The sequence below is a fragment of the Aptenodytes patagonicus genome, chromosome 1 (assembly GCF_965638725.1).
Source record: "Aptenodytes patagonicus chromosome 1, bAptPat1.pri.cur, whole genome shotgun sequence".
NCBI classification, from domain to species: domain Eukaryota; kingdom Metazoa; phylum Chordata; class Aves; order Sphenisciformes; family Spheniscidae; genus Aptenodytes; species Aptenodytes patagonicus.
In genome coordinates this window covers 51,922,943-51,935,808 of record NC_134949.1, presented here as the reverse complement: position 1 = coordinate 51,935,808, position 12,866 = coordinate 51,922,943, and the positions used below count along the sequence as shown (strand labels likewise).

Genomic DNA, 12,866 nt, shown 5'->3' with positions numbered 1-12,866 from the left:
TTTTGGAAGCCAAATGTGTGCACATAAAAAACATCATCTCCACAGTGTTTCAGGTAGATGACAAGGCTCGCACTTCTACAGCTTTGCAGTACGGTTGCTATGTTTTTCAGCAACTCCTTTAGTAGATGGTCAGAAGCTGACTTCTCTTCAGTGTGATATTTTTCTCCTTTCATCTTCTTTTTCAGTAAAGAAAATGTGGGTTGTTTGTGGTTTTTTTTAAGATGTTCCTGAAACCCATTTGAGTTTACTGCAAATATTACTGTTGCTGTATTAATCAGAAAAAAAATTAATAATATACAGATATTATCCGTACTTTACTACTTTCTCTAACCAATAATTGTCACTTGCTAGGGCTTCATTTGTTATGGGCTTCAATACTTCCTGTAATAAGTAAATAGAAAGGCTGATAGTGTTATAAAAACTACTCTTAGCTAACATTGTTGTTTCCAGCTACAAGCTGAATTGATTTTCTCACAGATCCTGAAAAGCCAGAAGATCTCAAAGCCAGGAGATTACAAAGCAGTATAAAACACTTTTATTAGAAATAACTATAGAATAATTACATTGTATTTGAGGAACTACTAGCCTGAAATGATCTTTATGACAGTTTTAGTAGGTGCATAGTATAACATACAATTTTATTTGCAGAGTAAGGCAGCTGGAAAGAAAACAAAGGTTTACCATATTGCCAAGGAGATCATGAGCTCAGAGAAAGTGTAAGTGTCAATGCTAAACTTAACAGCTACTCAGCTTATTTTAATTGGGCAATTAAAATGTAACTATTTGCTTTTTCTTGCTTTTCTGATAGGTTTGTGGATGTGCTAAAGCTCTTACACATTGTAAGTATCAGGAAAAAAAAAAGCTTCCTCTTCTATGTTTAATCTGTTAAAGTTCTATGTTTAGGCTTTATTGTAGTGAATGTGACTTTTTTCTGCTGTGTCTACATATTCAAAATATAAAAATCTAATTAAGCAGAAGTTTAAAGTTTCAGATTTTATATAATGGATGAATATTTTGGTGGTTCCTTCTCCATCTCCTTAATTAATGTATGCGGTCTTCCAGCTGAGTGGGGGTATTGCTTGAATATTGAAAATGGAATATATATCCATTTATGTTAATCAGCATCATATTTATAAGCCAGCTTGTACCATAGCAACCAAAATAAAATCTTTGGTTAGAATAACTTTTAAAGGAAGGGGGGGAGGTGGGAACAGTTTACCTTTAGAAATAGTAAATAAAAACACACATTCTTTCGGTAATCTAACTAATTAGCTCTAACGTTGGATCCATCACCATGGCAGCATATTTTTTTGGGCTGCAATTCTTTGACAGATGCTTGCTTTCTGATAGCAGCTGTGATTGTAGTATACGCAATGTGCTGTTCACAGCAAGGGTTAAGTATTTAATCCATGCTTATGCAGACCAGTCGTCTGTTAAACATGCTGTGTAGAGGGTGATAATAGCAAATTAATGAAGAATTTAGTTTTCTCTAGCTCCATTTTATGTGTTTTCCGTCAGCTTCTAAGTGATATGTGTTTGTACCGTTTTGTCACTCTATTAAGTGCAAGCATAGTAATTTTTTTTTCCTTGGGCAATAGAAGTGGTTATATTGCAAACAGATGCATTAGTCTATCTTAGTCTCTTGAGAAGCATGTTCTGTAAAACTGGAAACAAAGGCTCTTATAGATGGATGTATATAGTCCTGTAATATGGAGATCTTTCAGGAAACAAAAAACTTACCACATCACTTGCTGATTCCTCTTTTGCCTTCCATTTTAGTAATTGATTTTCTTATTCTGTTGAGGCTTGGTTTTTAATAGCTGGGTCAGGCAGTGGCGGCCAATGTATAATTTATATTGAACATGGTTTCTAGTACAGAACTCAAGCTTAAATACTGGTTAAAGGAAGAAACAAGTTTTAAGCTATATGATTTTTAATTATCATATTTTTCAGGCACATAACTTATATCTTAAAGGTGTCTTCGCTTTTTCAGTGTACCAGTTCTTCAGGTAACATGCGCAGTACTGGAAGCAGAGGCCGTTGGTGCAGAGGATGGAGGCAAGCAGAGGAAGAATGTGGGAGAGGGAAAGTAGTAGGGAGTTTAGGAAGTTTCTGGGGTAAACTTCAGGTTGCCTGCACATTGTAAATGTGCAGTGCTGTAGGATGTGTTTTGCTTTGTTTTAATGGATAACTCACAGCTCTATTCATGACAGTATGCTAGTTTCTAGCTGCCAAATAAAAACCCATTAGAAATGCTTTTGTTGGCTAGCAATAACAATTGACATGTATTCAGCCTGGTCTAACGGAGAGGATGCTAGGCTAGGAGTGGAGGAAATACTTTGCCCTCAACTTGTCCGTTGGCCTGCAGTGTGAACCTTGGTGAATGTCCTTGTCAGACTGGGCACCAGTTTTGAAGCTCTGTGTGTGTGTGTGCGTTCTTCATTGAATAAAAATTGCCATACCTGAGAAAGGTTGCAGAAACATGTTGTTTTATTTACAGAGAGTGGTATGCCTGGGGATTTGTGTATGTTTGTCACAGGCATTCTTAAATCTGTTTATTTAAGCATATATTTCTTATGGATAATATTTAAACATTGATAAAACTACCCTTTTGATTTTACCTGTACTGAACCACTTTGGCTTCAGTGTCAGGATTACTAACTGCCAGTCAAGCAACCTCTGACAGACTTCTGGAATTAAAACTTAGGTTCTCCCCAGTCTGGGCTGTTTTACCCATAGTAAAGATTTGGCTGGTCAGGTGAGGCTCCGTTACACCTTCTGAATGATCTATTAGTGGTTTTCCGAAGAGTAAATACTTGAAATTTAGTGACTAATTCCATTAGTGATGATCTGAAATTAATAGTATTCTCCTCAGTTTGTCTTACCAATGCCAGTTAATGCAGCTCATGGCTCTTCGTACAGCCAGGGAACAGAACTGTTGATGTAAGAAAAAGATTTTTAAGTTGCTACTGCTTAGAGCATTTGAAGTGGAGTCTAAAGCAGTTGAGAAGGTGGGAATGTGGTTGCAAACTGGTTACAAGTACCACTGATTTTTTTTTTTTAGCATTTTTTTTCTTTTATATTGACAAAGTCAAGTTAGGTGGAGCAACTCTTCCAAGATACCAGGGTGCCAGCCTATTTGGACACTGTTGCACTTTGTAAGTACACCTGGCTGCTTCTGTTGAAGACAGACTACAAAAGTTCTCTAGAAAATGATAAACACTTGGGGACACTTCTGTAATATGAAGTAAGCTGGTCATAACAGAGATAAGGGACTTAACTGGCTTTGCACGCTGATGCTCTCAAACATACTCGGTGAATGGGGTTGCTTGAGGGAAGAATCAAACATTAGATGTAATCCTGAATTCTCTGTATTTCTGTAACTATTGTAATGATCTTTTAGAGGACAAGATTCCAGTAAAATGCTGTTAGAAACTCCTGAAAACAAAGGGGCTTAAATCAAACCAGCTCATCTGTATGCATCTTTGTGAGATGGTTCATGCATGGCCTCCAGAGGGTAAACAAGGATTGAGAAGATGTGAGAAGTGCTGTTTCTTCCCTAAGGGCACTTGCAGGGGGGAAAAAAAAAAAAGAAAAGGAACGGTGAACTGGATGTAAAACGTAAGTGATGTAAGAGAAACAAGTTTGTCACCGCTCTCTGAGATGCTCTGTGCCCAAAAAACACCTGGCGTTCCTGGAAAAGGAGTAAGGCAGGATTGGTGCCATTTGTACTTCTTTGTTGTGGGATTCTTTGGAAATGGTTTGCTTTGCACAAGTGAGAGGACCTCCTCAGCAGCACCCTGTTGCTGTAAGGGTAAGCTGCCTGGCTTATTTGCTGTCATTTCTTTTGTCCATTTTTGTTCCTAATTTTGTTCTTTTGCCAAAACCCACCACTCTTTTTGATTTTGTTTCCCCTCCTGTGACAGTATGGGCAGTGAGGCTTCTGGTCCAGCAGAGGAACTTGCTTTTTGGGATGGCTCCTTCGTTTGCAAGGCTTAGTGTATGACGTTGTGCTGTGTGAGCAAAGAAAAACTTAACCCTTTGGGCATTTGCCTGAGCCTTTAGATCTGCATATCTGACTTAGACCTCAGTTCTGTCCTTATTAGTACTCTAAGACCAAGCAGGAGGTTGTCAGGAGGCAGCTGTAACTTTTCTGTAGCCACAAGATCAGCTTCTTATTGGAGAAGGCAGAGAAGAGGTCAAACATCTCCCTTCTCCCCCACTCCCCACCCCCCACATTGTGTATCCTTCTGTTGAAGATTATCTTAAGTTTTACTGAATCTTTCTATGTTTGGTTGTGAAATAATCAACTATAAGAACATCTTGATTTTAATAAGTTAGTTTTATGTTAGCGTTACGTATGGGTGCTGTGCTACTTGTTATCCGGGGCTGTGTTCCTTGAAGTTCCTATTCTCTGAACCCTCTAGACGATAACCAGAGCACCTGGGTTCTATTGTATATAGGATGAGTTATTTGACAACCTGGCAAAGTAGATCTCTAGCTGGCCAACTTGGCAACAAAACTTACTTTTCAGGTGTCCTGAAGTGAACTGCCTTCATTATAATACTAAAAACACACCCATAGGTCAAGAAGACCCTTGCCCAGGTGAAGACCCTTCCCCTGCGCAAGCGTAGTAACAGAAGAGAATGACACAACCGATATTATAATTATATGTAAATCACTAACCAATCATTGTAACCGGGAGTGTCTTACCTTGTAATTCTTGTGTATAAATGTAACGGTGATCTAGTCATAGGTGTGCTTGATTTGTGGAAATTCCACCTTGCACCCGGCGACGCAATAAAGAGTGCCTGCTTTCTAAAACTCCAAATTGAGTCTTAGAGTTCATCATCTGCCGACTTACGGTAACGCTTCCAGAGGCACTTACAAGAGTGGGAAATTTTGGTTTAATATATTTCCATTTTCAGAAGACATTTGCAAAATTATATATATATAAAAAAACCCCTATATATATAGTTTTTAATATATATATAAACTTAGACTTTTTGTGTATTGTAGCCAAATATTATGAAAAATAATTCATAGTAGATTTGGAAAAAGAATGTAATGTGCATGTTGAGGAATAAAATAGCTATGGGTTTTGGAGCAAGGGAAGTCCTGACCTCTGGTCCTGGCTTACAACTGACCTACTGTTCGGCAGTGAAAAATTCTCTCAACCTCCAACTCCTTTTTTTTCCAACTGTAAAACTTTAATAGGCAGTCTGTGGTGAATATGTTGATAAATTTTTAGTCTATGAAGTGCTTTAGAATTGCTGATTGAGCATTTGACAACGAATTGCGGCTGTAGTCATCTTATTAAAAAGGCTAATGAAATAGTTTTGGTTTGGAAGGAAACATTGCTCTACTACCCAGCCTATTCCTTGAAATAACATTCTGGGAATATGCCACAGTCAAGTCATTGATTATTGTAAAAAATTAACTATATTATATTGTTAAACACTTATAAATGATTTTACTACCTGAGAAAAAGGTGTGGAACTACTTGGCAGCTTTCCAGAACCAGTCTCATATGCTTGAAAAATGTCACGATCCACACTTACTCATGGTCTTCGTTATTGATCGTTGATATAGTTTAACTTAACAGTCTATGGTTAATAGTCTAACTATAGTCAAGACTGCCTATTTATATTTTAAATAATGTATTTGTGAAATTGTCTTTAGCAGTCGTGTTTACAGTTTGTCACATATAGCAGCCTGGCTGTTCCCCAGAGCGTGAAACTTCCTCCCCTTCCCTCCTCCCCCCCGTAGGATGTGTGTGTTCCTTGAAAAGCATCCAAGCGCAAACTTTTTTTTTCTTCTCCTTAAATTAAACTGATATTTGAGCTATCTGCAGGTGTATTTAGCTGGGAGTTGTACCTCAGCAGAAGGGATTATGGCTTATTTTTGCTTTGCCGATGGTATGTTCTAGGAGAACAGATCCAAGATGAATATTGGTTGAAGCCTTAGGAGTAAAATACGTGACCACGTTTAGATCGTGTAGTTCTTTCTCTTCCAGTTAAATTTACGAGAAGTTTTAATTTCACCCATTTGCAATTATCTTCATTCAGCTATTAGATACCTGAAGGTGCACTTAACCCGGTCAGCAGCTGAGCGAAGGTTTAGTCTGGTCAGTACCTATTTTGGTTTACAACTAAACTTGTTCCTTTGCTCCTTAGACTGACGCGGGCAGGTTGCTTCGCTGTGTGCTGGGTGGAAAGAACTGAGAGGGACTGTGAGTCAGGGCCTTTGCAGAGGGGAACTGCGTGGGCTGATCGCAGATGATTCACAACAGGGTCAGAATTATTTCGGATATCACGGCCCTTTGCTTATTTAAGGAAGCTGCATTGAAGGAGGGGTGGGAGGAAACAAAAGCAGCGATGGTGGTATCGTCCTCAAATATTGTTTAAAAGCTGCGCAGCTCTAGGGGGAGTGTATACTAATGGAATAAATAAAGTTCCCTAAACATTTTCAAGTTGGGAATGTTTTATCAGGCAGTAATTCAGCAATAATATGTACTCGGAAGCCTTTAAAACTGTCTAAACTAGATTTTCATATGGACAAGTACCCAGTGGGATGCTGTCTTAGTCTAGAATAAACTAAGACTGTTTCTGGTTTGGAAAGAATGTGCTTTCCAGGGACAGTGATGAGTGCTGTCTTCTTCAAGTAGCTGTGTGAAGACAACTGCCTTTGCCTAAGCAGTAAAAAGTGGTATCAGAAGATTATTATTGGACCAGAATGTAATGTAGAACTAGAAACTGTAAACCAGCATTTCAGAAAGTGTACAATAGCTGCCCCCCTTCTGAAAGGAAAAATTATCCTGGTAAGAAGCTGGGATGATTCAGTATACCTAGCATAATCTTTTGTTTTCTGTCGTGCAATATATGAAACTTTTATCTAGAGTTGCAAATGGTGTTTTTTAGTGAAATAAGCACATTAATTCCAAAGCGTGGCAAGTTTTGTTTTTTTAATGAGTAAGATTGTAATATTTGAAAGGCTCATTTTCAATTAGAAAATATCTCTCTTCAAAATTCACTGTAATGGATTGCTGTGCTGCTTCAAACAGAATAATTTCTAGGACAACTCAGGTGTCTGTCTTTGAACAGACTGATGAAAGCCGTGCTCTTCAGCAGTGTTACGTAGTACTATATGCTAAATATGTTTGTAATACGAATCACTTCTTGCAGGTATATATAGATATCAGAGCAATGTATACATTATTTGCAACAGCGATTCTGTATTTAGCTGTAAACGGATTTAGTGTTAGAAGGAATTAGGTTCTGGTGCATTGAATGACTATTACTGCAATTTCTAATTTCTAAGTCATTCACCTACTTGTATAAAAACTTGTCTGTCTGAATACCTTCCCTATGGAGTGAAATTTCAGGGCTTACTGTTTAAGTTAACATATTTTACGTTTGGTAATTAAAACAGACCTATTCTATGTTTTGTCCTTTTGGATAAGAAATTACTTTCTCAGAAGGCCAGTACCTTCAAGTGTAAACACTGTTAAGTCCAACCTTGTAACGTTTGTTTGACTTTTCCTACCCCCACTCCTCAGGCATGTGCTCTCTGCCTTCAACTCTTAAGTTTATCTCAAGATGAACTTGGCATGACACTTACTTCACACCCACTGCCAGGTTAAAAATAAATCTTAATGTGATTACAGTGACAAATGCATTGTACTGCTTCTGTAGTGAAGACTTGATAATTAAAAAAAAAAAAGAAAAGAAAAAAAAGCACTGAAGTTTAGCTCTTTTGTTGTCTAGCAGGCTGGTTTGCATCATTTGAAAGCTTCACGTTATCTTTCTTCCCTGCGTTTCCTCTCTGCAGGGCTTCCTCCGTGTTTACTCAGTTGTGGAGGGGGACAGGACAGAGGGGGTGATGAAACAGTTTTGCTTGGCTGTTTTAATGATAGTCTTTCATGGCGTGATCCAAAGCCTGATGAAGCTGATGGACTTTGGATCAAGCTAGTCGAAAAACCAAATCTGAATTTGGAAAACATCCTGCAGACTCTTTGAATGCTGTATCTAGAAGTTAAATAAATGCTTTTAATTACAAATGACATTCCTGTCTTATCTACTGGTGCTTAAACCTGGCTCCCAGCTCTCCTTTTATTGTTTGGTCAGGGAAAAGCCTGGGTTGTTGATTACGCTACAGACAAAACTGCTTTTCTTTTCATCGTGCAAGTAGCCTTATAACACTCAGACAAAATTCTTGTTTCATCCCATGGCAAAGTACATACCGTATATTGTGTGTGCATGTGATTGGGGGGGAGAATATTATCATAATATGATGATGCATTTTGCATGAAGCTCTCCAGAATGCCTCATTTGAGCTTTTGCCATTGTAATTCCATGTATCATTTCAGTGTTAAGCAATGCCCCAGGGTCAGGAAAACCCATAAGATGCAGCTGGTAGTTAACCTATGTGTCACTAGTCTGCACAGAGGATGTAAAACAGAACATTTCCATATGAATAACGCCATCTGTTTTTTAACTCCCTTGCATTTAGTTCTCGGCCTTCCCCCATCACAGACATGGCCCTGTATCTCCTTTCAGTTTCTTGTCATAACTCTGCCCAGTCACAGCCTCCATGACCCAGAGGGTCACAAAGCAAGAAAGTGTGTCTGGAGCTCATGCTGCCCAGAGCTGATGTAATGACGAGAGAGGGCAGGGGAAAGTTGAGGCTTAAGTTTGAGAGACCCTAAATAGTGGACCTGTAGTAGTAGACCTGGGGAGGGGGAAAGAGGGGACTTTTTTTTTTCTTTTTTGTCCCCCCCCCCCCCCCCCCAACCTGAGGACCCTACAGATTTTCAAAGGCAGGTGTGGACCCCATGCACATTTTAAAATATAAGTCATCATCGTACTTAGGAACATCTTGTTGGTCATCTTTTTCAGGATACCTATAGACTGTGCACGCGTTACCAGGTTTCAGCAGACCACAAACTCAAAACGAGCTATTACGGATTGTCTCTTTCCCACTGTTGCCCAAATTCATGTGAGACACGATAATACAGCGCACCACCTAATTTGGATTTTTTTTTTGTCAGTTTAGACAGTGTTATTTTTCAAGTGAAATGCTAAATTGCTAACCTTTTTTGAAAGTTTTTTTTGCATGTGATGAGGGAAAATACCTCGTGTAATGGATACTGAGTTTCAATATGGATACAATCCTGGCCATAGTGACTTGTGTGGGGCCAAGATTTTATTTCTAAATAGTTTAATGAGGACTAATAAGCCTCAGCTCTGTCCTATTGGGAGCTGGTTATAGCATAAAAATTCTATAAGAAGATCCTTCAAGTGTAAGCGGGGTTTTCCTCCTTCCTGTAAACGTTTTGAAGGTACCAATGTTTTTGATCATCGTTAACATTTGAAATCTCATGGTTCCCATATGTTGTTACAGTATCTTTTTGTCAGGATGTTAATTTTCCTGTATATAGAAGAGCTGCTACATACAGTAATTTTTTGTGACCCTACATTTTTGTCCAAGAGGCACATCGTCCAAAAGGGCATTTGTAGATGACTTATGAAAACTAGTATGATTTTACAATAAGATATGATTGTATTAGCTGATGTAACATTTTTGCTTTTTGACCCAAATATTAGCAAGATACTCAAGGCTGCCAACACCCTTGCAGATACAAGCTTTTTTCCCCCCCTTAGTTTCCTCATATGTAGTACCAGCACATTTCTTAAGGGCATGTTATAAAAATAATGGACAACTTCTATATTATGCATACAGGAGTAAGAAAGTAAAGCTCCAGCGTCAAACCAAAGGGATTAAGGCAGTCCCAGGGGAGTAAGTTGAAGCTGCAGAGAAACGTAACCCAGATGGTACCCGCCTTGCCTTTGGTAATAGGGAGCAGCGCCTGGAATGTCTGCAGAGAGAACGCCCGTTGTCTGTCTCGGTGCTTTGAAGGCTGTTCGCTCATGGGAAGGGGGGTTTCTGTCCTCTTTGTACTCCGGCAGGATTTCCGGGACGCCGTGGCGCATGCCTCTAGGCAGCTTGGAAAGCCAGTGATTGAGGACAGAATCCTGAATCAGATCCTGTACTACCTACCTCAGCTGTATGAACTCAATCGGGACCTCCTGAGGGAACTGGAAGAGCGATTATCTCACTGGTGACTATCAATAAAGGGATACCACTCCTTTGATGTTGTTGAAATTTATCTGTGTGGCTTATGTGACTCCACGTGACCACGGTTTGACTCTTGTTTGTGTTGCACGTGCCTTCTTAAATGACAGAACTGACTTTGAAAGTACAGGAGATAATTTTCCATTTAGATGTACTTCTTGCCATTTAGATATATCCAGAAAGGTCTAGAAGGCATGTCAATACATGTTTTCAGCAATCACACTTTTTTATTTAAAATTTCGTTTTTAATTGAAAGTTCTGGTCCCTGCATGGGCATGATAAGCAGACTGATTTCATTAGAGGAAAAGGAGGCTGCCCAGAAGACCTGTTTGCGTTTTAAAGGTAGTTGAGATCTACTAACCAGACAGAGTGCTGATTGACAGCCACAATCCCATTGAAGCCCATTCTCAGTTACAGTGGTGGGTGGATCTAAATCAGCTATACAAAGCCTACTGACAAAGGCACTGAAATGGGTAAAGACTGTAGTCCCATGCTTGCTATTAAGGGATGGAGGCTGCATCTTGAAGTTTGAAGATCTGTCTCCTCAAAAATCCAGCTTGTGTTCAAACGGTTCAAGGCCATTATAAACACACTGTGTATTAAGTAGTTGTCATCTAATGCTAAATTAGTGTGTCAAGGTGTGCCTGGTAAGGTTTTTCAGAGTAGCTACTGAGATGGATGCCTATCTGCTGAACTGTAAGCTTTTTGTTCAGAACATAAACTAGCACATCTTACTGTGAAAAAGATAGACGTTTTGCTGTAGGGTTAAGATGTACACTCTTTTTAGCTCTTTCTAATTGCTCTATTTTTTGTTTCTAGGCTCGAACATCAAAGAATTGCTGATATATTTGTTAAAAAGGGTCCCTACTTAAAGATGTATTCAACTTACATCAAAGAATTTGATAAAAATGTTGCACTATTAGATGAACAGTGTAAGAAGAATGCAGGTTTTGCTTCAGTAGTCAAAGACTTTGAGGTACTGTAGTCTTTTGTAACATATATGCCATTTTGTGGCTTTTCAGCTGTTGTGATCCTCCATAAGGCTTTAGAGACCATCCTCCAATTTGGTTTTTTGTTTTGGGTTTTTTTTGCTGCAGTCTTGGCTTGAGACTTAGTAGGGTGGAAGTGGAAAGAAGTAAATTCAGATTTTGTGAAGTAACTAGTGATTTTGGCTACCATTGTGAGATATGATAAAGGACCTTGATTTTCAGAAAATGCAGCACTTGCTACAAATTATATCAAAGACACATTAATAAAATCTCTAGCTGCCTTTTTTTTTGTTTTGTCTCCTGATTGTACTATGCACCGATTAACTGTTGTATTTTAACCAGGTTGATTTCTCTACCACATCATAGGGCAGTAGCTTACTCATGGGAATGGCGTTTCATTTCAGTTGGAAACATAAAAAAGTGAATTTTCTCTTCTGCATATTTCTATAAGTTTCAAACCCAGCACATGCAGCAATCAGATGAAAGCTGATTCATGTCCCTAAGAGCATTGCTAGATTTTTACATAACTCCCTTAAAACAAATCAGAGAAGAGGTGCAAGCTCCCTAAGCACATGATCCACATGAACTGTGAATTTACCTCTTATTACACACGCTTCCCCTTGGGTAATACCTGCTCTGTTTGCTTACGAGTAGTTCGAAAGGCTACTCACAGTGGACAAAGGAAGAGCTTGAGGTAGAGTCAGCAAAGGCAGGAAGAAGATAAGAGGCCTTTTTAAGGACTTGGTGTTTCAGATGCACGTTATTTTGAATGCAAACTCAAGATAATTAACATTTTTGAAGCATGGATCTTTTAATTCTGTGTTGTCTTTAGAGGTGTGGATTAATTAAAACTTCTGCAGTGAGCGCTGCTGTCTTCGCTGCCTTTCTGCCTAGTGGACACCGACAGCGATTACAAAGGAGCATGTTGCCCTAGCCACCGGTGTTCCCTTTATTTCTGGGAAGCTTCACCTCTCTTCCTCATAAGCAAAAGCACCTGTTTTGAATCCACAGAGTATGAGTGCTTACCGATGTCTTTTAATGCATGATTAATTTTGCATGCAATCTTCCACGTGGAAATGCTTGCTCTGTAGTGTGGTGTTTAACACTGTGGTAGTCGCACCTTTTCAAGATAAAGCTTATCCAACGTAATCAGTAGTTGTTTGTAGGTATGTTTTCTTTTGCTGGAACCCTTGACTACCACAGGATCGTTACTTATTTTGGGTCTTTCTTTCAGATGAGCCCCCGCTGTGCTAGTCTGGCCCTCAAGCACTATCTGCTCAAGCCAGTTCAGAGGATTCCCCAATACAGGCTCCTGTTGACAGGTACAGTCAAGCTCTTTTGCAGGCTTAAGAAGCCAGTCTTCACACATCCCAGGAAACTTGTTTTCAGGCGGTTGTATCCATCTGTAAAGAGTGTTTATCTGACTTCAGATATGTGAAGCTTTTTTAAAAACATGGCATGGGTTTAGAGGCTTTCTTTGTTAATATTGATTGCAGTAAGATACACAAACGAGGTGTTAGTATTCCCAACGCTGTGGTGTGTTCTCTGATGGTATGTTCAGCAGTACTTGGAAAACATGAAACCTGTGGTGGTTTTTGTTTGTTTCTCCGGTAATAGAAGCCTGTAATTTCCTTAGAGGCTTGGAATGCTCCTGTTTTGCTTCGGGGGTTGTTTTTTTTTTTGGTTGGTTGGTTTTTGGTGGTTTTTTTTAATGAAGGAAAAAGGTAGTATGGAAAACGAGCT

General features: G+C 39.1%; 1 protein-coding gene across 3 annotated transcripts in view; it reads left to right on the top strand.

Moving 5' to 3' along the window:
- Positions 1-12,866, top strand: part of FGD6 (FYVE, RhoGEF and PH domain containing 6) — a 74,676-nt gene that overhangs the window by 32,609 nt on the left and 29,201 nt on the right. For all 3 annotated transcript variants that reach the window (XM_076334734.1, XM_076334727.1, XM_076334742.1), the window contains exons 4-8: positions 649-716; positions 809-839; positions 9,969-10,120; positions 10,954-11,110; positions 12,358-12,445. In XM_076334734.1, coding sequence (XP_076190849.1) covers positions 649-716; positions 809-839; positions 9,969-10,120; positions 10,954-11,110; positions 12,358-12,445 — 496 coding nt within the window. The remainder of the gene's footprint in view (positions 1-648; positions 717-808; positions 840-9,968; positions 10,121-10,953; positions 11,111-12,357; positions 12,446-12,866) is intronic.